The sequence below is a fragment of the Hylobates moloch genome, unplaced genomic scaffold (assembly GCF_009828535.3).
Source record: "Hylobates moloch isolate HMO894 unplaced genomic scaffold, HMol_V3 SCAFFOLD_21, whole genome shotgun sequence".
NCBI classification, from domain to species: Eukaryota; Metazoa; Chordata; class Mammalia; order Primates; family Hylobatidae; genus Hylobates; species Hylobates moloch.
In genome coordinates, this window is record NW_026652296.1 from 17,154,968 (window position 1) to 17,180,665 (window position 25,698).

Sequence of the window (25,698 nt, forward strand, 5' to 3'; positions counted from 1 at the left end):
GGTGCGATCTTGGCTCACTGCAACCTCTGCCTCCCGGGTTCAAGTGATTCTCGTGTCTCAGCCTCTCGAGTAGCTGGGACTACAGGCATGCACCACCACACTCAGCTAATTTTTTGTATTTTTAGTAGAGACGGGGTTTCACCATACTGGCCAGGCTGGTCTACAAACTCCTGACCTCAGCCTCCCTAAGTGCTGGGATTACAGGTGTGAGCCACCGCACCCAGCCGAAACGAACCACTTTTCCACTGAAGTAAGGAGGCACAATCTATCCCGCCAGTGCAGGGTGTTCTGAATTTATGAGGTGTTATAGCTCACGTTCTGTCCGATCAGAATTATCTTTAGAAATGACTAATCTTGGCTGGGTGCGGTGGCTCATGCCTGTAATCCCAGCACTTTGGGAGGCCGAGGTGGGCGGATCATCTGAGGTCGGGAGTTGGAGACCAGCCTGACCAACATGGAAAAACCCTGTCTCTACTAAAAATACAAAATTAGCCAGGCGAGGTGGCGCATGCCTGTAATCCCAGCTACTCAGGAAGCTGAGGCAGGAGAATTGCTTGAACCTGGGAGGCGGAGGTTGCGATGAGTCGAGATCATGCCACTGCACTCCAGCCGGGGCAACAAGAGCGAAACTCAGTCTTAAAAAAAAAAAAAGACTAATCTTGAACATATGGAGCTCCATGGTGGCCAGGAAGCTCTAGGCATCAAGTCTGCAGCAGCCTCCAGCTCTGTCCAGCTCTGAGCTCCCCAATGTGCAGTGGAGCACGGCATGAACTTGGCAGCCAGGCTCTGACCAGGAGCGGCATCCCGTTCAATGTCTCCTCTTCAAGACCCCATTTCTTACACTTGGCTTGTTCCAGCCAACTTTTGACTTAGCTCCTCACTAGAGATTTTGGCAGTCATTCTGCCTGGACCTAATAGCCAGAGTGAGAAGCAGATCAGCACAAAAGTTCAATGTGAGAGTCCTGGAGCCAGCTTGTAGGGCTCCAAGTCCCAGCTCTGGCCCTTATTAGCTATGTGACCGTCAGGCAAAGAACAGCTTCTCTGACTCTGCATCTTCATTGGTAAAAAGGGGACAGTAATAATTCCTACCTCAGAGTTGTTTGGATGGAAAATTTGTAACAGACATGGAAGAGTCTAGTACAGCAACTAGCCAAGCATAGGCAGGCGATCTAAAGCTAACTTTGGCCAATTAAGCAAAAACGGAGTGTATTAAAAAGGATCAGAAATTCTCAGATCATTTGGAAAGCTAGACAAGACTTGAGGCTTGGGCGGGTGCAGTGGCTCGCACCTGTAATACCAGCACTTTGGGAGGCTGAGGCGGGAGGATCACTTGAGGTCAGGAGTTCGAGAACAGCCTGGCCAAAATAGTGAAACCCTGTCTCTGCTAAGAATACAAACAATTAGCCAGATGTGATGGCGCGTGCCTATAGTTCCACCTACTCAGGAGGCTGAGGCAGGAGAATTGCTTGAACCCAGGAGGTGGAGGTTGCAGTGAGCTGAGATAGCACCACTACACTCCAGCCTGGGCGAAAGAACAAGACTGTCTAAAAAAAAAAAAGACTTGAGACTTCCAGGAATGACATTGCAGGGCTGATCTGATGGTGTTACTGCCACTGAGCACCAACTGCTACAGTTTGCATCCTTGCCACTTCTACACCAGGAACTCAATTTTGCAGGTACTGTTGTCACAGTTATCACACAAAAGAGCGCTCCCAATCCCTTCCCTGGGTCAAAGTGTGGCACAGGTGCATCCCTGGTCCCCATGCCTGGCCCTAGCTAAGGGAAGGCTGGGAAAGTCAGTGTCTAGCATTTTCAGCTACTCTTAAGTGGAGGTAGTTATTGCACCCCATGAAGTCTCATAAAATAGGGGATTCCCTGGAGACAAGAAGGGGTTCAGATACCAGGCACCCAGACCCAACAACAAATGTCCAGTATTACCCACAACAAAGACAAATATCATCAACGTAGAACAACAAGAGATATTGATACCCTATGACCTTGTTACATCTCTGCCATTTTACGCATTGAGATCAAAATCCAAACACCAGGAGGCCCTCTGGTAAAGAGTGCTGGCTGCCTACCCAACATTCTTCCCTTCTCCCTTAGTGTCAGAACCCCTTTGTTATTAGGGATAGTCACATACCCAGCAAATAAGCCACATCCCCCAGCCTCCATTCCAGGAAGGGGTGGGTGCTTAGTGAGATGGAAGCAGAAGTCATTGGGTGGAGCTTTTGGGAAAGCTCTTTAAAAGCGCCCTTTGCTCTTCTCCCCTTTCCTCCATTTTCCCTTCCCCAAACACAAAATTGGCAGCTAGAGCTCCAGTAACCATCTTGTAGCAAACCTAACATTGGAAGCCATTTGTCAAGGTTGGCAGGGCAGAAATACAGCCTCTGAGTATCTGATGACCTGTCCTGCCAGCCCTGGACTCCGTAACATTATTTTTCTTTTATGTGGTGGAAAAAATAAACCTGCTTCTCATTTAAACCATTGTTAGTTTGAGTCTCTCTTCCTAGCAGCTGAAGGTAATTCCTTACTAATACCAGCTGCCCTCAGTAGTTTCACAGGTGCTTCTCTTCTAGCAATCCAAGATGTCATCATCCTCTGGCGCATAAGAAAATCCCAGGAATGCACTTGAGGCCCCAGAGCTGCTGGCTGCAGTGTCAGGGGTACAGCCAATGGACTTGGACACAGCTTCCTGGGTGAACTCTGGGTCAAAATGCTTCAAGTCAGCAGGTCCTGCCTGTCAATAAAAGCCAACGATGAGAAGAAAACACCGGGGTCAGAGCTGCCAAAGGAGCCCAAATCCTCAGAGAGGGATGTCAGGCCTCTGTGAGTGCCCCATGCTTCACAGTCATCCATACTTGACTGTCACTTTCCTGTGCATTTACATTGATCATTTTATTCCTCTCACCCCCTGGTATTCTGCCTCCACACCAATCCTTAGACAAGTCAGTTAATCAACATAACACTTACTGAATGCCTACCATGTACTGTTCATGGCGCTGGGAACACAGAACAAGACAAAGTGAGCTGCTGCATTCATGGAGCTTACATTGTGTAGGGGGCAGGAGGATCGATAATAAGCATATGTACAAATAGATAACTTAGGATGGTGATAGGTTCTATGAAGAAGATAAAATAGAGTGATATGGTAGAGATTGACTGGGGCTGCTCTAGCTATTTTGGAGGAGGACCTGTGAGGGAGATTACAAAAATGATCACAAATTTTCCATTTCCCATCTAGGGGTGGAGTCTATTTCTCCATTCCTTTAATGTAAGTCAGCCATATGACTTGGTTAGGCCAATGGGACATTACCAAATATGACACAAGCAGAGGCTGGAAAATTGCACATCAGGAGTTGCTCTCTTGCTGTACTTCTAACCCTGAGGCCACCATGTGAACAGCCCCAGACTAGCCTGCTGGAGCACGAGAGGCTCATGAAGAACTCAGTTGCCCTGGCTGCCTGCCAACTCCCAGGCATGGGAGTGAGGCAATTCTAGAACAACAACTGCCAACTGTCCCGCTAGCTGACCACAGATATGAGAGAGCTCCACAGACACCAGCTGGCCTGGCTTAGACTTAAAAAAACCATATAGAATCCAAACAAAATAATTTTTTTTAAGAGACAAGGTCTTTTTTGCCCTGTCACCCAGGCTGGAGTGCACTGGCATGATCACAGCTCACTATAGCTTCGACATCCCAGGCTCGAGCGAGCCTCCCACCTCAGCCTCCTGAGCAGCTGGGCATGCAGCCCCACACCCGGCTAATTTTCTATTTTTCTATAAAGATGGGGGTCTCGCCATGTTGCCCAGGCTGGTCTTGAACTCCTGGCCTCAAGCAATGCTAATGGCTTGGCCTCACAAAGTGCTGGGGTTACAGATATGAGCTACCATGCCCAGCCAAAAGATTGTTGTTTTAAGCTACCTAGTTTTGGAGTTGCTTGTTATGCACCAAGAGCTAACCAATACAGTCTCTCTGTGGAGGAGGCCTGGGTTTTATGAAGTAAGCAGGTGAGGAAGGGAGAGGGCTTGCAAATCTGCTTTAGAGTGCGAGTCAGGCTATGGAGCCAAACAGATCACAGTTTCTACCTTCTCAATAAGGCTACAAGACAAGGTAGTCCCAGCCCAGCACTCAGAGTTCCAAGATCAGAATGTGCATCCTGGCCCTTATTAGTTGTGTGGCCCTAGAAGAAAATGATACTAAAGAGACTTACTGAAGACCTCAGAAATGGTAGGTGACAAAACCAGGAATCCAGCTCCGGAGTGTCTCATTCTAAAGTCCATTCGTCTCTGCCTAGTATTCCATGTATGGTTCTCTCTCCAGGGTATAAGTTCGACATTATCTTCACTGTCTTTTTTAAATCCCAAGGAAAAGAAGCTTTTCTGGTGCCTGGCCCAAGTGTATCCTATCTGATCCAGTGCCCAAAGACAAGTTCATGAATAGGTAATTAAACAAACGAGAAATGTAAATGGTGAATTAACATTGGCAGTGTTTGGTATACAGGCTGTTTCGATGGAAGGGGCTTGGCACCATGCTTTACAGGTAGACCACACAGCCTCACACACCCACCTCCAGTAGGACTCCTTTCATTCACACTGCCACTACCAATTAACATTGCAAAACCAGCACTTTGGGAGGCCAAGGCGGGCGGATCACTTGAGGTCAGGAGTTTGAGACCAGCCTGGCCAACATGGTGAAACTCCGTCTCTACTAAAAATACAACAACAAAAAAATTAGCCAGGTGTGGTGCTGAGCGCCTATAGTTCCAGCTACTCGGGAGGCTGGGGCATGAGAATTGCTTGAACCTGGAGAGGCAGAGGTTGCAGTGAGCTGAGATTGTGCCACTTCACTCCAGCCTGGGCAACACAGCAAGACTCCATCTCAAAAATATAAAAATAAAAGCCAGGCGCCTTGGCTCATGCCTGTAATCCCAGCACTTCGGGAGGCTGTGGTGGGTAGATCACTTGAGGTCAGGAGTTCAAGACCAGCCTGGCCAACATAGTAAAACCCCATCTCTACTAAAAATACAAAAAGTAGCCAGGTGTGGTGGCACATGCCTATAGTCCCAGCCACTCGGGAGGCTGAGGCAGGAGAATTGCTTGAACCAAGAAGACAGAGGTTGCCATGAGCCGAGATCGCGCCACTGCACTCCAGCCTGGGCAACAAAGTGAGACTCCACCTCAATAAAATAAAATAAAATAAAAATAAAAATGAAAATAACAACTTGCCAGGTGTGGTGGCTCACACCTGTTATCCCAGCACTTTGGGAAGCTGAGGGGGTGGATCACTTGAGTCCAGGAGTACAAGATCAGCCTGGGCTACACAGGAAAACCTCATTTGTACAAAAAATACAAATTAGCTAGGTGTGGTGGCACCCACCTCTCAACTACTCAGGAGGTTGAGGTAGGAGGATGGATTGAGCTCAGGAGGTGGAGGTTGCAGTAGGCAGAGATCATGCCACTGCACGCCAGCCTGGGTGATAGAGTGAGACCCTGTCTCAAAAAAATAAATAAATTTTAAAAACTAACCATCTTTACTATAAGACAAAGAAATACACATTAAAACAATTAAGAGATGCTGTTTTTTACTTACCAAATTTGCAAAGTAAAAAACAATAACCACACACGCTTCAGAGGGCAAGCAAGATGAGAACTCTCCAGCAAGTGCCGCTGGAAGGAAGTAGATAGTTCTCCCTTCCACACAGTGAAAAGGTAGTATGAATCAACAATCTAAAAATGGCTGGGTGCGGTGGCTCACACCTGTAATCCCAGCACTTTGGGAGGCCAAGGCGGGTGGATCACTTGGGGCCAGGAGTTCGAGACCAGCCTGGCCAATATGATGAAACCCTGTTTCTACTAAAAATGCAAAAATTAGCCAGGTGTGGTGCCCATGCCTGTAATCACAAACACTCGGGAGGCTGAGACATGAGAATTGCTTGAACCTGAGATCATGCCACTGCACTCCAACGTGGGCGACAGAGCGAGACTCTGTCTCAAAATAAATAAATAAATAAATAAAATAAAAAATAAAAAAAGAATCTAAAAAAGTTAGCATTGGGAATTCCCCATCTGGAATCCGTCTTAAGGAAATGACCAGAATTCTGGGCAAAGACATATACTTAAAGCTGTTCATCGGCACATGATGATAAAGAAAAAACATAGTAACAACCATAAGATTGCCATTAGGAACATGGGTGAGTAAATTATGTTACCAACATAAGACTGAAATATTATGCAGCCACTAAAAATTGTATTTATAAAATTTTTTACATGAGGAAATTATAACATAGTTTTTAGCCAAAAAAGGAGGAAGATATATAGATGAATAAACACACACACACACACACACACACACACACACACACACACACACATAGATATTATAAAGTAGGACCTAATTAGGTTAAAAAAAAAAAAAAACAGCGGTGGCTCATGCCTGTAATCCCAGCACTTTGGGAGGCCGAGGCCGGCGGATCACAAGGTCAGGAGATCGAGACCATCCTGGCTAACATGATGAAACCCCATCTCTACTAAAAATACAAAAACAAAATTAGCCAGGCATGGTGGCAGGAGCCTGTAGTCCCAGCTACTCAGGAGGCTAAGGCAGAATAATGGTGTGAACCCAGGAGGCAGAGCTTACAGTGAGCTAAGATTGCGCCACTGCACTCCAGCCTGGGCAACAGAGTGAGACTCCATCTCAAGAAAACAAACAAACAAACAAACAAAAAAACACATAGAAAAGTGACTGGAAGGAAATATGCCGGTGGTTTCCCTTAAGCGTTTCCCCACTGCTACTTTAAACTTTTCTGTTTTATGTACATTCCTTTTTTTTTTTTTTTTTGAGATGAAGTCTCCCTCTGTTGCCTAGGCTGGAGTGCAAAGGCATGATCTTGGCTCACTGTGACCCTCGCCTCCCAGGTTCAACCTATTCTCCCACCTCAGCCTCCCGAGTAGCAGGGATTACAGGTGTGCACCACCGTGTCTGGCTAATTTTTGTATTTTTAGTAAAGATGGGGTTTCATTATGTTGGCTACACTGGTCTTAAACTCCTGACCTCAAGTGATCTGCCCCCCTCAGCCTCCCAAAGTGCTGAGATTACAGTCGTGAGCCACTGTGCCTGGCCAGTGTTTTACATACTTTTTATAAGAATATATGTCATTTTTATTATCAGGAAAAAGTCTATAAATAGAACAAGATAAAATATCTCTAAAGGGCTTGGCCCTGTGTGGGTGTGCTATGTGACACAGAGCACTTCACAAACTTTAAAAGTGTCTGCAGCCAGAGTTATTTATTGGTGCTCAAGATAATGGAGCAGCAACATGGCTTTTTACCCAAGAGCTGCAACTGTAGTCAGGACCAGTTCTGTCTCTAACTGACTGTGTAGCCTAGGACAAATGACTGAGCTTCTTGGACCCCCAATTTTTCCATCTGGATGAGGAGAGTTGGCATGCATAGCAAGCTCCCCTAGCCCCAGAAATCCAGAGTCCAGAATGCTGTGACCTCTTACCACATTTGGGTTGAAGGGTGGAGTTAGCCTCTTGTGGTACAGGTCATCCCAGTTTATGGGGCTGAAGAATACATGGTTCTTAATCTCAAGCTGCAGGAAGTGCAGAAAAAAGGTGCTGGTTAGAAGTAGCCCTCCCCATGGGTGCTCTCACCTCACCCCCACATCCTCCAGAGCTCCACCAGCAACTGGCTGTCAACTGGAAATTAACTTGCAGTTCTGGCTAGTTTCCTGGGACAAGAGAGTTTTGCAGCCAAGCCTCTCCCATCATCCAGAATCCAAACCCTTCTCCCCACTACAGCATCTGTTTATTCCAAAACTATTTACTGAGCATCTTCTCTGGGCACCGACCCTTTGCCAGGCTTTGGGGATGTCAGTGAATAATACATCAGAATCTGCTCTGGGGGTGAGGGTGTACCAGTGGGAGCTTGGAGACCCCTCCCCTCACTCTGCTTCAGTATGTCTTGAGTTTTCCAGTATGCAAACCAGAGAAGTAGACTAAATCAACTCACTAGGGAAGGTTTGAAAAATAAAGCCCCCAGGAAGACCTTCAGATTCCCAGACACCCAGATTTTAGGACTCAGCCCTGGTCATGATTCACCACCTTTCCTAATCAAAATCAACATTGGCACCAACTTCTTTCCATCACGTCCTCTATCTGTGTTTCTCAAATAATTATTCTCCACCTCCCTATATCAGGAACCCCAGTGGGCTGGTTAACAACCCAGAACCAAAATATCTCCATAAGAGGCTGGGTGTGGTGGCTCATGCCAGTAGTCCCAGCACTTTGGGAGGCCAAGGCAGGTGAATCACCTGAGGTCAGGAGTTCATGACCAATCTGGCCAACATGGTGAAACCTCGTCTCTACAAAAGTAGAAAAATTAGCCAGGCGTGGTGGTGTGTGCCTGTAATCCTAGCTACTTGGGAGGCTGAGGCAGGAGAATCGCTTGAACCCGGGAGGCCAAGGTTGCATTGAGCCGAGATCATGCCACTGCACTGCAGCCTAGGCAACAGAGCAAGACTCTGTCTCAAAAAAAAAAAAAAAAAAAGCCTCCAAAAGAATACCCAAGAAATTGGTAACATTGGTTGACTCTGAATTGAGGGACTGGGTGGCTGGAAGGACTTTTTCTGAATACTCTTTTGTACCCTTTGAATTTTGATCTATGTGAATGTATAACTTATTTTAAGAGTCATACATATTTTTTTAAGATGCAAATTTTTTTGCTTGGAACAGGAGACTTATCTTCATGGAAGCCCCTGTTCTTTAAGCTGTCCAGGAATAGGCAGCAGATGCCCTATGTTGTTACGATTTACAGTAACTGGAATGTAAAGCTTTTGGTACAAACACTTAAAAAGCACTTACTGTGTGCCAGACACTGCTGACAGTACTTTGCATACATTAATACTAATCCATTTTATCTTCAAAACAGCTATGTTAGGTGCTGTTATTACAATGGGGAAACTGCGGCTCACAGAGAGAAATTAAGCAACATGTCCAAGGTCCTGTCACTAGTAAGTGGTGAAGGAGGGATCTGAACCCAGGTAGTCTGCCTCATAGTCCATTCATCTTTTTTTTTTTTTTTTTTTTTTTGAGAGAGTCTCACTCTGTTGCTGAGGCTGGAGTGCAGTGGCGCCCATCTCAGCTCACTGCAACCTCCACCCACCCCCAGGTTCAAGCAATTCTCGTGTCTCAGCCTCCTTAGTAGCTGGGATTACAGGCACCTGCCATCACACCTGGCTAATTTTTGTACTTTTAGTAGAGACCAGGTTTCACCATGTTGGCCAGGCTGGTCTCGAACTCCTGACCTCCGGTGATCCGCCCGCCTTGGCCTCCCAAAGTGCTGGGATTATGGGTGTGAGCCACTGCACCCGGCCTAGTCCATTCATCTTAATATGTTAGAAAAGCAAGCAAACTCCTGGTGAGAAAAGTATTGTGGCCTTCTTTTTGTAAATCCAAATTACCTTGTGTTGAACAAAAAAAGTAGGATTATTTTTAAAGTGCCACTTTAATGAATGAATATAATGAATTTGCTAAGAATGGACTATGAATCATTTATCCCTATATCCCATTTGCCCAGCCTGGGGTCTGGCAAGGAAGAAGTACTCAGATATTTGTAAAAAGCAAGTGCTGGCTGGGCGCAGTGGCTCATGCCTGTAATCCTAGCACTTTGGGAGGCTGAAGCGGGCAGATCACTTGAGGTCAGGTGTTCGAGACCAGCCTGTCCAACATGGTGAAACCCTGTCTCTACTAAAAAAATACAAAAATTAGCCAGGCATGGTGGCGGGTGCCTGTAGTCCCAGCTACTCAGTAGGCTGAGGCATTAGAATTGCTTGAACCTGGGAGGTGGAGGTTGCAGTGAGTCGAGATCACGCCACTGCACTCCAGCCTGGGTGACAGAGTGAGACTCAGTCTCAAAAAAAAAAAAGAAAAAGACCAAGCACGGTGGCTCACGCCTGTAATCCCAGCACTTTGGGAGGCCGAGGTGGGCGGATCACAAGGTCAAAAGATTGAGACCACCTGGCCAACATGGTGAAACCCCATCTCTACTAAAAATACAAAAATTAGCTGGGCGTGGTGGTGCGTGCCTGTAATCCCAGCTACTTGGGAGGCTGAGGCAGGAGAATCACTTGAACTCGGGAGGCGGAGGTTCCAGTGAGACAAGATTGCACCACTGCACTCCAGCCTGGCAACAGAGCGAGACTCCATCTCAAAAGAAAAAAAAAAAAAGCAAATGCAGTCCACTCTCCGCAAAGAAGCCCGAGGAATCTTCTAAAAACTTAAATCAGGTCATGCCACACCTCTGTTCAAAACGCCCTAAAACTGGCCACTCTCCTCCTTGTTCCCATAGCAGGACTTCTGCACATGCTGTGCCCTGTGTCTGGGGAGCCTTTGCTCAGCTGTCTTCATGGCTGCCTCTTTCTCGTCCTTCAAGCCTCAGCTTAATTGTCACCTCCTCAGAGAGAACTCCCTGACCATGCCAGTATTAATTAGCCCCCCTTCCATTATTGTCTATCTCAGCTCATTGTTCATTTTCTTCCTGACACTTGTCATACCTTGTGATAATTGTATATAATGTTTGGGTTTTTTGCCTGCCCCCAACCCCAAACTTTTTTTTTGTTTGTTTTTGTTTTTGAGATGGATTTTTGCTCTTGTTGCCCAGGTGGAGTGCAATGGCGCGATCTCAGTTCACTGCAACCTCCGCCTCCCAGGTTCAAGTGATTCTCCTACCTCAGCCTCCCAAGTAGCCAGGATTACAGATGCCCACCACCACGCCCAGTTAATTTTTGGTATTTTTAGTAGAGACAGGGTTTACACCACGTTGGCCAGGCTGGTCTCGAACTTCTGACTTCAGGTGATCCACCCACTCTCGCCTCCCAAAGTGCTGGGATTACAGGCGTGAATACCGCACCTGGCCCCCACCCCAAACTTAATAAGGGCAGAGACCCAGCCTATTGAATCCCTAACACCTAGCTCAATACCTGGCACATAGTTGGTGCTTAGTAAATATTGATTGACTAAGAGAACTAGACTAGAGAAAGTAGTCAGCTAGTAGCAGTAGTGAATTTCCAAATGAACAAGTGAGCAGCGCCTGTTTTTAGAAGGCAGCAGGATGCATATTAATGTGCTTCTGAGCTGCCTCTGCAGGAAGCTGCGAGCCCCATGGGGGTCAGTGCTCCACTGGCAGGTCACCTACGAAGTCTGCTTTGGAGCCCAGCCGCTGCCTCTGGTCCTTGTGGAGAAGGCTTTGCAGGAGGTCACAGGCAGCCACCGTCCGGCCCCCGGGGATCTGTAGCGGCTGGTGCAGAATGTTCTCATACATCTGGGACACGTCTTGGCTGTAGAAGGGCGGCTGGGGAGAGAGGGAGAGCAGCTGGAGGATCACTTGTGCAAAAGTGAACACAGGCTCGGGGAGACTTGGAGCAAGGTGGGCGGCTGGGAGGATTCAGTATGACCCCTGTCTTGTGCAATGGCTCGCATGGTAGACTGGAAAGAGACAGGACTCCAGGCTTCCGGCACAATGGAGAGAGTTGCTAGGAAGGCCAGAAGTCTCTTCCCACCAGTGTGAGGCCCATCTCTTTTCATCTAGCTTGCGCACCGACTTTGCATTTGGCAACATTTGCACTTTCACCTTAATCATTTCACCTCAGCCTCATAACCATCCTCCAAGAGAGTTGTAATTTTTCAGATAAGAAAACAAGGCTCAGAGCAATTATGCGGCACAGTTAGGAAGACAGCCAGGCCCCAAACCATATCCAGGGTCCCCTTCTCTTTCTTACTATTCTTCCTCCCACACCTCTTCCAGCTGTTCCTTCCCCTTAATCCACAGAGTTTGTTTCTTCCTAGGGACCAAGCTATGCTGGTGAAACCACTCCAAAGCAAAGCATGGCCTAGGGCAAATCTACACATGCCTCTACCTAAGCAGGCAGCCTAGGACTGGGGTCAGGGATTGGTTCCACAACCTATCAGGACTGTGATCTCCCTTGGTCTCAATTTCCCTATCAGCAAAATATGATTAACTCCATTTCCTGCTGTGTCAGCCTCCAAAGGCTATTTTGAGGCACCCAAGGTGAGACAGTGTTTTGTAAACTAACTTTTTTTTTTTTTTGAGACAGAGTCTCCCTCCGTCACCCAGAATGGATGTGCAGTGGTGCGATCTCGGTTCACTGCAGCCTCTGCCTCCCAAGTTCAAGTGATTCTCCTGCCTCAGCCTCCTGAGTAACTGGGATTACAGGTGCCCGCCACCACGCCCAGCTAATTTTTGTATTTTTAGTAGAAATGGGGTTTCACCATGTTAGCCAGGCTGGTCTTGAACTCCTGACCTCAGGTGATCCACCTGCCTTAGCCTCCCAAAGTGCTGGGATTATGGGTGTGAGCCACCGCCCCTGGCCTAAACTAACATTATTGAAAAAAAATAATAATTCACATATTCGCCTTGGCGTTATCTTTTTTAGTCTGGAATGAAGAGGTGGCTTGCTCATTTTCCTGGACAGAGCTTGTGTAGACCACATGAGAGATAGACCCATCCCTAGCCAGATAGCCCTTGTCGATGGCTACCCCTGACTCACCAGGCCGTGGAGCATCTCATAGAGGACTGCCCCCAAGCACCACCAGTCCACTGCCCGATCATAAGGCTCTTTCCGAAGCACTTCAGGTGCCAAGTACTGTTAGAAGGAAACACACTTATTTGAAATAAGTCATTAAGCCTCAGTTGCCCCAGCTGTAAATAAGGCACTTGGAGGAAGATGACCAAGAGCTGACCCTGCTGTGCGTGTGCTCTGTGGCTGTGCGTGTGTTCACGCATCAGTCATTCAGCAAAGGCCTGCTTTCTGCAGGGCCCTTTGCCACGGGTTGGGGATGTAGAAGAGGTCAGCCAGGACTGCTTTGTGCAATTTACATGGTGTGTACCACACAAAAGCACCAGCCAAAAGGGTAAAGGGGGCTGCAATCATGGCTGTGATCCACTCACCAAGCTGCAACACTAGTTCAGAGGTATTATCCGGCAACTTTATTTTTATTTCAAGCGGTGCTTTTTCTAATTAGTCTGCCTGGAGGGGATGCCTTTTTCTATTTTTGCAAAGGCATTCAGTGGGCTATCTGTGTCCTGGGAACGGAAGGCCCCGGGAGTACTCTCACAGGGCAGTGTGGAGACTAATGTGAGTGTAAGTAAAAGTAAATGTGGCATATCCTTGTGCTGGAAACTCTAGGGTCAGACGAGAGGGTCAGGAAGGAGGGGGTGACCCCTGAGCTATTGATAAATAAGTGTACACCATGTCTCTATGCCTTGTATGAGGAAGAGAACCTGGGAACAAAAAGTAGAGGCTTACTGACTTTAGCCTGGTGTCTCTGCCACTGAGTCAGGGGCAAGGTCTCAGCAACAGGAAAAGCTGCTCTGAGAGACCGTGTGGGTCTAGAGAAGGGCAGAATCACACAGACCTGAGCCCTGGTTGGTGTGTGGTCTCAGGCAGGGCATTTAACCTCTCAGAACCTGGTTTTCTCATCCTAAAAATGAATATGCCAAATCCCTCCTAGACGTCGTTCTAAGATGCTAACATGTGTGCTGGCCCTCGAACAATGGGAGCAACCATGGCTACTCTTGCCTATGCCCCCCAACATCACAGCAGTGGCTGAGTCATGGTAAAGGTGATGTGTTGGGGCCACATGTCTCCTACATGAGCTGGGGTTCCATATCCTTTGTTCCCGTCCCTAGCAACGTCCAAGGAAGGGATGGCTGGACTGTCAGGCTTTGGGGGGCTGGCTTTATCCAGCAAACACCACCCACCATGCACAAACACAGACAATGGCTCCTGCTCAGAGAGGTCATCCGACCATCAGCTACCCTAGAACCAAAGTGAGGAGGCCATTAGATCCAAGACCCAGCTTTTCAAGCATATGGAGAAAAAGAGAGCAGCTGAGGTCCTGTCTCATGCCAGGTGGGGAGGAGTCTCCCAGTCTGTAGCCTCAGCCCTCCAACCCTCACCCTGATGTCTGTCTAGCCACTGGGGGCCCCTTCAGGTCCAAGGTCCAAGGTCCAAGGTCCGAGACTGGTGGGAGTTCAAATAAAGTTTTGTTTTTTTTTTTGAGACAAAGTCTCGCTCTTGTCCCCCAGGCTGGAGTGCAATGGCACAGTCTCGGCTCACTGCAACCTCTGCTTCCCGGGTTCAAGCGATTCTCCCGCCTCATCCTCCTGAGTAGCTGGGATTACAGGTGCCTGCCACTATGCCTGGCTAATTTTTATATTTTTAGTAGAGACGGAGTTTCGCCATGTTGGCCAGGCTGGTGTCGAACTACTGACCTCAGGTGATCTGCCTGCCTTGGCCTCCCAAAGTGTTGAGATTACAGGCGTTAGCCACCACGCCCGGCCCAAAGAAAGGTTTTAACTTCAGGGCTGCAGAGAGACCTTGGCAGGACATGTAGACATGTCTGAATGACTGCTGAGATCTGCAAATTGTAACCCTCCCGTCTCTTGGCAGCTGGAAGATGGACATGGACCTGTGGTTTACACTTGCCAGCCCAGGTCTTAACTCTCAGGCCAGGCCCACTTGTTGCATGTGGACTGCAGATTAATAGCGTCCAATACAGCAGCCACTGGCCGCACGTGGCTATCGAACACTTAAAATGTGGCTGCTCCAAATTGAGATGGGCTGTAAGTGTTAAAATTCATGCCAGATTTTCAAGACTTAGTTAGAAAAAAAAAAAAAACCGAATAAAATAGTTCAACCAGTTTTATACTGATGGTATGTTGAAATGAGAATATTTGATATATTGGGTTAAATAAAATACATCATTAAAATTAATTTCACCTGTTACTTTCTTACTTTTTAAATGTGGCTGCTGGAAATTTTTAAATTGTGTATGTGGTTTGCATTTCTATTTCTTTCTTTCTTTTTTTTTTGAGATGGAGTTTCACTCTTGTTGCCCCGGCTGGAGTGCAGTGGCGCGATCCTGGCTCACTGCAACCTCCGCCTCCTGTATTCAAGCGATTCTCCTGCCTCAGCCTCCCAAGTAGCTGGGACTACAGGTGCCCGTCACCGTGCCCAGCTAATTTTTTTGTATTTTTAGTAGAGACGGGGTTTCACCATGTTACCCAGGCTGGTCTCAAACTCCTGACCTCAGGTGATGCACCCACCTCAGCCTCCCAAAGTGCTGGGATTACAGGCGTTAGCCACCGCCCCCAGCCTGTGTTTCTATTTCTATTTCTACTGGATAGCATTGCGGTAGAGCTTCACCAGCGGCTAGCTGGCTGGGTCTCAGCAGTCCTAGAACTGGTGTCCCCATTACACAGATGAGGAAACCAAGGTTCAGTGTATAGCCAACTCAGAAGAGCTTGGGTCAAAGGAGTGAGTCCCCTTCGCTGTAACCTGTTGGCTGTAATCAGGAGCTGTGGCCTCACCCACTCATGACCTACCCTCTCCTGGAATGTTTATGCTTACCTCAGGGGTACCACAGAAGGTGGATGTGGTCTCTTCAGGCTCTACACCTTCCTTGCAGAGGCCAAAATCTGTCAGCACCACGTGTCCCTGAGAATGAGGGAGAGAATGGGCTGGAAGGTGGTATAAGCCAAGGGTATGGCCAGGCCTAACCCCAAAGCCCAGATGCCACACCCCAGAGCAGCAGCTGTGGGATCTGATGCCCAGGCACAGGCTGGAGGCTCCACTCCAACCCAGGGCTCCTGGACTGGATGCCAGGAGCAGCACAGGGGGCCAGGTGGGCACATGCATTCCACTGTCTTCCCACAGCTCATCACAAACTCAGACCCACCCCTACAACAGTGGCAGCTTGTGGACAGAAACCCCCTAGACAGAGGCTGGGGACTCAGAAAGCAATCATACCTTGTGGCAGCTGGGCAGGAAGGTAGAGTGAGTAGATACTGTGGGTTTCTGCCTGGATCCCTCTTCTGAAACCAGGGTACAGAAGAACCATGCCTATCCCCATCCCCCTGCTGCTAGAACATTGCCCGCACCCAAAGTTATGCCCTCTCCCTAGGAGCAATCCATGTTCAGGGGCACAAAGGCCCATCCTCTTTGCTTCATTTTGGGACAATCCTAGACAGCCATCCCGGCTCAGGCCCTCCCCACCCCTGCAAGATCAGCTGAGGCCCACTGGCAACCACAATGCAGGTGAGCTTCTTCCTTTGCCCAATCCTGTTTTTTCACCCCTTTAAAAGTGTTCTCTTTTGAGAATGTTCCGCAATAAAGCTTCTGCCTCCTCTCCATCTCAGAGTCTGTTTCCACGGAGCCCAGTCTAAGACAAACTCCACTAGCCCCCACCTGGCTCCACCCCTGCCCCCTTGTATACATGCATGCACATGTATACATGTACAGTCTCATGTGCACATATGCATGTGTGTACATGTGCATGGGCACACACACACACATATGCTCAAATGCCTCCTCTACCTATATGCATGCATGTACAATGCACACACACCCATGCACACAGACTCATGGTCAGATAATGTACCTGTGCAACCATGTCCACACACACACACATGCGCACGCGCGCGCACACACACACACACACACCAACCTGGCAGTCCAAGAGAATGTTCTCTGGTTTCAGGTCCCTGCAGAAAATAAGAGAAAAGAGCCTTGAGGTGTCTCAGCCATTTAGTGAGGAGAGTTGGAGACCTGGGCGGGGGGGTGGTCCTGGCAAGAGAACTATTCATGGAGGTTCCCAGAGATGCAGAGGGAGAGCCCAGGAAGGCTGGGTACTTGGACCTCGGAGGAGGAGACTCCAACCCTACCCAAAACAAAGGACCAAGTCCACCAGGATTTCATCAGGATTTAGGGTCCACACAACCCCTAGCTGTTGGAGCAAGAAGGGCCTGGTCCTGCCTCTGAGCCACACGCAGGCCTCACCTGTAAATGATGTTGAGGGAGTGCAGGTAGCCAATGGCGCTGGCCACCTCAGCAGTGTAGAACCTGGCCCGGGGCTCCAGGAACCGGCGCTCCCGCTGCAGGTGGAAGAAGAGCTGGAGAGGAGGAGGAGTGTGATAGGAGTTACTGGGTGGCTGCTGTAGGGCTAGGGCGCACCTGCTCCCCGCCCTGTGTGGCTGAGAGCTCACTCCCTCTCTGACCTGCAGCATTCTTCCTACCAAAAGAGTGCATGCTGGCCCCCGCCCCACACAGCAGTCCTGAGTGTCCAAAGAGTCAGCAGAAGAAGAGATGAGTTAGCATTGCTTAAGCACCTCCTGTGTTCCAGATTCCAAGTCAGGCCCTTCCACATCTCTTATTTAATCCTCATGACAACCATCAAGGTACAAATGTCATGCTAGTTTCATGTAAGAGGAAGCTGGGCGGGGGTCAGAATGGTTAGGCGACTTGCCCAAGGTCATGTAGCTTATAATTGGCAGAGCTGGCATTTGAACCTGCGTGGTTCAAAGATTATGCTTTTCCATCAATCCAGGCGATAAGATGATACGGTTGTCAGACTGAGCTCAGGTTAGATCCACCCATAGGCCAATGTTTTTGGACTATTTTGCTGGCATGGAAAGCCCTTCACTTAGGGATGCAGGACAAAAACCCCCCTCTTGGCATCATTCTGAAAGGCATGAGGTCACGCAGGTTAAATCTGGGGTCACTGAGTGAAGCCCCACTACATTTTGCCATCTTGACCAGAGAGACAGAGTGAAGCCCAGGAGGGAGCCCTGCTTGTCCCAGCTGTGCTTCTGGGTCACGAGGTGGCCTGAGGTCTCTGTTTACCACAGTGACCAGTCAATCCCACCCTGTGGCCTATGGGGCAAAATGGGAGCACTAGAAACCTTGACCGTGAGCTCCTCTTAGCATTGACCTTTCCTGGGTCTATCAAAGTGCGTCTATGGGCAACTCTGAATGAGGCAGGCAAGAAAGCATTATGGTGGGAAGTCTAACAGACCTGAATTCAAGTCCTAACTCTACCCGGTATGGGCTGGGTGGCCTTGAGCAAATGATTACCTCCCTGAACCTCAGTTTCTTCAGCTACAAAATGGGTCTATTGTAAGATGAGGTGAGATCATTCCAGAACTTGGCATGCAGTGGGCATGTGGGAGGGACAGCTCCCAGCCGAGAGCCAGCCCAGGGAAGCCTCCCTATGGGCCCACCCACCTCTCCCCCGTTGACATAGTCGAGCACGAAGTAGAGCTTCTCAGGTGTCTGGAAGGAGTAGCGCAGGCCCACGAGGAAGGGATGCCGCACATTCTTCAGAAGCACACTGCGCTCTGCCATGATGTGGCTCTGCTGTGGAGTCACAAAGAGAGGGGTCCATGTCACAGCCCATAACAGCCCCTTTTATTCCCGCTCAGCCAATATAAGCTTGTGGGTGGGAGTCATCCTACCCAGGACTTGCTCATGCCCCTGCTCAAACACCACAATGGCTCCCTATTGCCCTCAGAGCCAGGCCCAAGTTCCTTCCTTAGTATTCAGGGCTCAGGGTGGTCAGCCTCATCCTAAGCTAGTTCATGTGGGCACCGCTCTAGCCCCTAGATCAGAGCTTCTTGCCCCTGGAGTGAAAAGCAAAGGCATGTGTGATGCCTACATAAATGAGTTCCTAAGGGAAAGAAGCCACGCACTATCCATATTCATGCATTTGCTTATGCTATTTCCTCTTCCTGGATGTCGCACCCTCTTTTCAGACCATCAGAATCCCACCGTCAAGGCCAGCTGCACTGCTGCCTCCCTCAGGAAGACCTCCCATTCCCATCCCCTACCGACACCTTGTTAACATTAATCACTCTTTTCTCTGAGTCCCCTGATCTCCTATGCAATCCTCTCTCTGGGCCTGCTCTGGCCTACTAATGGAGTCAGGTGTTAAAGGAACTCAGGTCAGCTGAGGCATCAAGAAATCCACGATGGGGCTGAGTGTGGTAGCTCATGCCTGTACTCCCAGCACTTTGGGAGGCTGAGGCCAGCAGATCTCTTGAGGCCAGGAGCCTAACCAACATGGCAAAACCCCATCTCTACTAAAAATACAAAAATTAGCCAGGAGTGGTGGCAGGTGCCTTTAATCGCAGCTACTCAGGAGGCTGAGGCATGAGATCACTTGAACTCAGCAGGTGGAGGTTGCAGTGAGCTGAGATGGTGCCATTGCACTCCAGCCTGGGTGACAGAGCAAGACTCCGTCTCAACAACAACAAAAGAAGTCCATGATGTGCTGTGCATGAAGCTCATGCCTCTAATCCCAGCACTTTGGGAGGCTGAGGCAGGAGGATTGCTTGAGCCCAGGAGTTTGAGGCTGCAGCAAGCTGTGATTGCACTACTGCACTCCAGCCACATGGCCTGATGGCATGAAGGGTCTTTAGAGAGAATAAAGTGGGGCTCCACATTATACAGATAGGGAGCCTGCCACTCGGAGCAGGCAGAAGACTTGTCCATCGTGGAACCTGCATTTCCCAGGGGAAGGCAAAGCCAGGCTGGTTTTCCTGAAAGCCCTGTGGTGAGGTGGCTTGGCCTGCTTTCTTTGAGAAGGGCCACCATCCTGCGTACCACCTCCCCTCTACCCTTTGTTGTGATCACTTCTGCACCCAGCTCCATGGACCTGTCAGAGGTGGGACCCATCTTTGAAAGCCACCCTAGCCTGAGGTTTGAGAAGCAGAAGAGGAAACACCTGTGCCCGAGCTCTGGTACCTCTTTCTTCTTTAAGATGGACTTTTTCTGCAGCACCTTCACTGCATAGAACGTTCCATCAGACTTGCGCTTGGCCAGCAGGACCTGAACAGAAACACAAATTTGAGGCCCTGTAGGTGACTTTGGACTTCCCAACAGCATTACAAGGCCTCCCGCCTGCCCCTGCTTTTGTCTGCAGGTGTGAGCGCTCTCTCTTCACACATACAAGTGGCAGCAGGGGCTGGAAGAGGCTGCAGAAGGGAAGACCCAGGCTGCAGAAGGGAAGACCCAGGCTTCCCACCCTCACCAAGTCACTCACCTTCCCGTAGTTCCCTTTGCCGATGACTTTGAGGAAGTCGAAGTCTGTGGGCCGGGCGCTGGGGGAAGTGGGAAAAACATGGATCAGCATTTGCAAGGTCTGGAAACCTGGTGCCTGAGAACAAACCTGGGCTTCTTTTTAACTTTAGAGTGGGGAAATACAGAGAGCCTTCCAGGAGCCATGCCTCCTCACCCCCGAAGAACCCCATGTTCCCCCAGCCGAGAGAGGGCTTGTAAGATTCACCCTGGCCCCAGGGCAACTCAAATTCAAGTTAAACAACAGGCAGAGTGGAGATAAAACCAGACATACTGCACAGAAGGCCTGCATAGAAGGCAGGGTTCTGGTACCCAAAGCCCCTGAGAAGGGCCTGAAGTGTGGGGAGTCGCTAACAATGCAGACATTTCGGGGGCATTGCAGGAAAAGGGTTCAGCATGGGCAGAGGCTGGGAAATTTGTGGGAGATAAAGCTGAGGAAAGGTCCTGGGCCCAGATGGCAGAGAGTCTTGAATGCTAGACCAGAGAATTTGGATTTTATTCCCAAGGCAAGGGGAGCCAGGTATGAGGGGAGTCAAGTAGGAAAGGTGCTTGAGGGACCAGAACTCACTTTGGGTTGGCTGAAGGCCCCAGGTTGATGTTCCCATTGGCCCTGGAGGGCTAAAGAAAGAAGTGATTACGATCAGCAGATCCCTACTCCTTGGCGACCTCCCTTTCTCCTGGCCCAGGCCCTGATCCCTTCTCCAATAACTCTACTAGGCCTGCCTGCCTTTTTCTTTTCTTTTTTTTTACCTGCCCGCCTCCCTCCCTCCCTTGCTCCTTCTACCCACCCACAAATCCACTTACCCACCATCTTACCCACTTCTCAAAACAGCCTTGGGAGGCAGCTGGCTGTTGTGCTAATTGAATAGGTGAGGAAACTGAGGCCCAGAGAGGAGTTGCCCAGGGTCTCACAGGCAACCAGGTTGGGATAGAACCCAGGTGTCTTCATGACAAATCCCATGATTTTTCCAGTTCATCTTGAAGCCCTATTTCAAATCTCTCCTCTATTCACTCTGCAAGTGACTCATTTCTGTGTGCTTGCAGTGACCCTCTCAGCCCCTAACATTGTCTGGGACCCACAGATTTCCTTACCCTCGGGAGGAAGTGAGCCCCCTGATGATGGGTGGGGGACCAAGAACCACTCACCTGTGGACTGGGGGTCCCAGCTGGGCTAGAGTTCATTCTGTAGCAATGATCAGGCAGCTCTGGGGGGACAGGGAGGAGCAGGCATGAGAGAGCTGGTGCTGGGGGGTCAGCTCCGCCCATCCAGGGCTTCAGGCACCACTGCCCTCTCCATCCTCCCCTACCTGTGCACCTGCCACTGCCTGAGGGTTTCCTACCCCAGAGGTAAGCAATCCCTGCATGGACGGAACAAGAAATGATATCCCCTGGACCCAGACTTCCTAACAAACATCTCAGAAGGGATAAAGGGGGATGGTCAGGGTGTGGCCCCTCCCGGGCTGATTCTTTTCAAGAGTTGAGGACACCCAGGGTAGCTCCAGAAGTCCAAGACGGCCAGGGCTGGAAGGACCTTTTCAGGGCATAAAGTCTGAACCCGTCCCCCATTTCACAGGTGGAAGGCCTGTGGCCTAAAAAAGGACCTTCCTAAGGCCACACAGCCTTGTGAAGCACAGGCTGGGCTCTCTGGACTCCCATAGAGGAACAATGGCAACCCTGAATTACTGGGCGCACTCCCAGCTGGGCTCTGTGCTATGATCTCCTGGCCACAAGGAATTCTGCCCAACGCCTCAGGAAAGGCAGCTGTCCTGGAAGCCTTGGGCTGGGGCCACAGAGAGACCCAAGACTGGCCAGTATCTATTCGGGGCCAAACAACAGAAGGTGTGACCCGCTGATCTATGTGGCCAGGAATAGTGTCTTCCTTGCTTCCACCCTGCAGGGGAGAGGAGGCCAGGGTGCCCAGGTCTTGCCACAGATTGCTTGGGGCCCCACAGCCTCATCCTTGCTTGGCAAAGGCTGAGAGCAGAGATCTCACCTGAGAGCCCCGTTGCTGTGCATCTCAAGACCTTAGTCTTGGTCCACTGTGGGGTCTGGGCTGCAGCCCAGCCTCTCTGAGTAGAGATTTCCTGTCTTTACAAGGTGGGGGGTCCTGGAGCACCAACCTCATGGCCTTCTTGGGAACAGAGAAAGTGAAGGGGAACTGAGAGGATCCCCCAGCCCGGGCTGCCCCGAGGCCCAGCCCTGCCAAGCCTTAAGAGCAAGCTGCAGAACTGCTAAGGAAGCGCAGCCTGCCCCTAGCCAATGCCAGACGTGTGTGCTCCTGCAAACAGCCCACAACACTGCCACACCCTCTCCTGGGCTGACCCCAGTGGCCCTTCGGCCAGGACCTGGCCTCCCTGGTCCCACATACCTGCGAGTCTGAGGACAGGCCTCTAGGAGAACCAGCAGCTGGAACCGAAGACAGGCAGCAGACAAGAGAGCCTCTCTCTGTTCTCCCAACAAGGGCCTAAGTGTCTGTGCCCGGTGCCGGCCTGGCCCCAGCACAGAGCTCACAGCTCCCGGCAGCCTCGAGGGGGCTGGTTGATGTCACGCGGGATCCAGCAGAGCTTAACATGGGACTGGAGACGTCTGTTCCCTGGGGAACACCATCTCACCCTGGCGGGGACGGTGGGAGGGGTGGGCAATAGCCCCAGGGCAGCCCTGGAGACCCTCGGGGCTTGTTAGACTGTTTGGGTCAGTGTGTGTGCGGCATGGTATGTACTGTGTGAGTGTTTTGTGCATAGAGTGCTTCCGTGTGTGTCTGTCTGTGGCTCTGTATTTCAGGTATTTGTGTCGGTTTGTATGAGTCTGAGTAGATGGTTGCATGTTTGTGTCAGTGTGACCACATTTGTACATATACATCAGCATATGTCTGTGCATCTGTGACTGTGTGCATCACTGTATCTCAGTGTGTGGTGTGTATATGGATGTGTTTCAGCGTGTCTCTGTGTAGTACATGCCAGTGTGTATCTTTGTATGTGAATGTGCTGTGTCAGTGTGTGTGCATGTGGGTGAGTGTGAGTCTGTGTGGATGTCTGTGTGTTCAGAGCAGTATGGGTATTTATTCATATGTGTGTATAGGTAAGTCATTGTGTGTCTGTGTTCATATTGGTGTATATCAGTGAATTTACTCTGGGGGGTGTGTGTGTGTGCATGTGGGTGCGCACACATGCGTGCGTGTAGGGGGCCTGTGTATATGAACCCTGTGTAGACCATCTGGAGCTGAAGAAAAAGTCCCACAGACATCAGCCATGGCAGCTGAGAGCCCTTCGCCTCCCAAAAACCTGCAGATGTTTCAGAGGAAGGAACCTGGAGCCTGGGTGTCTAGCTCAGTCCAGCCTGCCTTGGTCTTTACTGAGCACTTGGTCCTTTGGGCCTTTCCCTGCGGGCCCCTCAAGGGCTCTGGCCCAGTCCTCAGGGCAGGCCTGGTTGGCCCATGACTCTCCTGCTGTGTAAGAAATGGTCCCAGAGAGCACCCTGGCTCATGAAGGCCTTGCTGCCTGGGGCGGTCATTAGGTACTCACAAGGTCCCTTCCTCTCCCCAGGATCCCGAGGGGTGGGCAGTTGTTCTCAGGAATAGAGGAGTGGATGGGCCCACAGCCCCTGCCCTTCTCAAGCTTTGTGTGGCTACAGTATACTACAGGGGAGGGACACATGGGGCTAGGGCCCAGAAAGTTGGTCAGGGAGGGAACTGAGCCCAGGGGCCTCAGGGGTTCTCTGTGGGCTCTGAAATGCAGAGGATCTGGAAATGTTGACCAGAGAAAACCTGAGTGCACAGTATCAAAGCCTTCCATCTTGAACAAAATAGAAATGTGGAGCCAATTCATGATCAGCAGGATGTCATGTTGTCGAAGCACATACCCAGAACAAGGACATTTCTTTTCAAAAACAAGATCCTGATGTGGCCTTCATTCAGGAGCACTATTTATAACAGCAAAATAATTGTGCTAATAGTAACCTAAGTGTCCCACCACAGGGCACTTCAGAACGCTTGCCAGCTGCAAGAGCTCCCTCTCTTGACCATATACCGTGTCCAGATACAGTCCCATTTCTTTGTACCCCTTTTCAGCTAAACTCTTTAAAAGAGTTGTCTGGACTCCTTGTCTCCACTCCTCTTCCTATTCTCTTTTGAGCCCATTCCAAACAGGCTGTCAACCCAACACTTCAATGAAACCAAACAGGCTGTCAACCCAACACTTCAATGAAACCGTGGATCAGTGACCTCTGTGTGCCAAAGCCAGTGATGAGTTCCTCATCCTCATCTTATTCAACTTCTCAGAAGAATCTGGTGCGCTCATGTTCCCCATTTGGCTTCAGGAACTCCTGGTTTTCCTTCTAGCTCACTGACTGCTCTTCCTCTATCTTTTGTGCTGGATTTTCCTCCTCTTTTTATCCTTAAACACTAAGCCTATCCCAGGGCTTAGTCTTTGGGCTTCTGTCTACACGTACTTGTTCTTTAGTTGATCGCTACCATTGTAATGGTTTAACCAACTATACTTGTCAGTTCCCAAATCTCTCTCTCTAGTTCTGATTCTTTTTCTTTTCTTTCTCCTTCCTTCCTTCCTTCCTTCCTTTTTCTTTTTTGACAGAGTCTTACTCTGTCACCCAGGCTGGAGTGCAGTGGCGCTATCTCAACTCATTGCAACCTCTGCCTCCGAGGTTCAAGTAATACTCCCGCCTCAGCCTCCTGAGTACCTGGGACTACAGGCACCTGCCACCATAGCCGGCTAATTTTTGTATTTTTTTAAGTAGAGATGGGGTTTCACCATGTTGGCCAGGCTGGTCTCGAACTCCTGACCTCAAGTGATCTGCCTGTCTCGGCCTCCCAAAGTGCTGGGATTACAGGCATGAGCCACTGTGCCCAGCCTAGTCCTGATTCTCTCCTGAACTCTGGACTTAAATATTTAACTGCTTCCTTGACAATTCACTAGTTAGAGGTCTAGAGGCATCTCAATCTTTATTTATTTATTTATTTATTTATTTTTTAAGAAAGAGTCTCACTCTGTTGCCCAGGCTGGAGTGCAATGGCACAATCTTGGCTAACTGCAACCTCTGCTTTCTGGTTCAAGCTATTCTCCTGCCTCAGCCTCCTGAGTAGCTGGGATTACAGGCACCCACCACTGCGCCTGGCTAATTTTTGTATTTTTAGTAGAGACTGGGTTTCACCATGTTGGCCAGGCTGGTCTCGAACTCCTGACCTCATGTGATCCACCCGCCCCTGCCTCCCAAAGTGCTGGGATTACAGGTGTGAGCCACCATGCCCAGCCAAAGCATCTCAATCTTTTTTTTTTTTTTTTTTTTTGAGACATAGTTTAGCTCTGCAGCCTGGCTGGTATCTCGAAGTTAACATGTCCAAAACAAAGGTCTTGACTCATATTCCTTCCACTCTGCCCCAGTCTGCTCCTCCCTCAGTCTTCAGCCTCAATAATGGCACTACCGCCTACTCAAAAGTTCAAGCCAGCAATTTTTGAGTTCATTCCAGAAAGCGTGCACCCTCACTCCACCTCCACTTCATCATGAAATTCCATTCAAAATATATCCAGAAACCATTACTGCTCACCATCATTGCTGCAACCGCCCTGCTTGAGCCCCCATCATCACTTGCGTGGATTATTGCAATAGCTTCTCCACTGACTCCCTGCTTCTCCATTTACCTACTACAATCTTTCTCCATGAAAAGCCACGGTGAGTCTTAAAATGTAAATCAGATCATCTGCCTTAGTTGCTCAAAAATTCCAGTGGTTTCTCAACACACCTAGAAT

General features: G+C 49.5%; 1 protein-coding gene across 2 annotated transcripts; it reads right to left on the bottom strand.

Moving 5' to 3' along the window:
* Positions 1–393: 393 nt before the first annotated feature.
* On the bottom strand, positions 394–22,394 carry SGK2 (serum/glucocorticoid regulated kinase 2). 2 transcript variants are annotated; one of them, XM_032142254.2, is made up of 13 exons: positions 22,308–22,394; positions 21,086–21,144; positions 20,508–20,557; positions 19,905–19,962; positions 19,607–19,690; positions 18,089–18,220; positions 16,865–16,977; positions 16,533–16,569; positions 15,437–15,523; positions 12,572–12,667; positions 11,200–11,355; positions 7,508–7,597; positions 394–2,740 (listed from the first exon to the last, which is right to left on the bottom strand). In XM_032142254.2, exons 2-13 carry the CDS (start codon positions 21,119–21,121, stop codon positions 2,576–2,578), a joined length of 1,104 nt encoding a protein of 367 aa, XP_031998145.1. In that variant the 5' UTR covers positions 21,122–21,144; positions 22,308–22,394; the 3' UTR covers positions 394–2,575. The 2 variants fall into 2 exon arrangements, with proteins under 2 accessions (XP_031998145.1, XP_058288910.1); XM_058432927.1 differs by lacking the exon at positions 22,308–22,394 and having other exon boundaries at positions 21,086–21,145.
* Between the last annotated feature and the right edge of the window lie 3,304 nt (positions 22,395–25,698).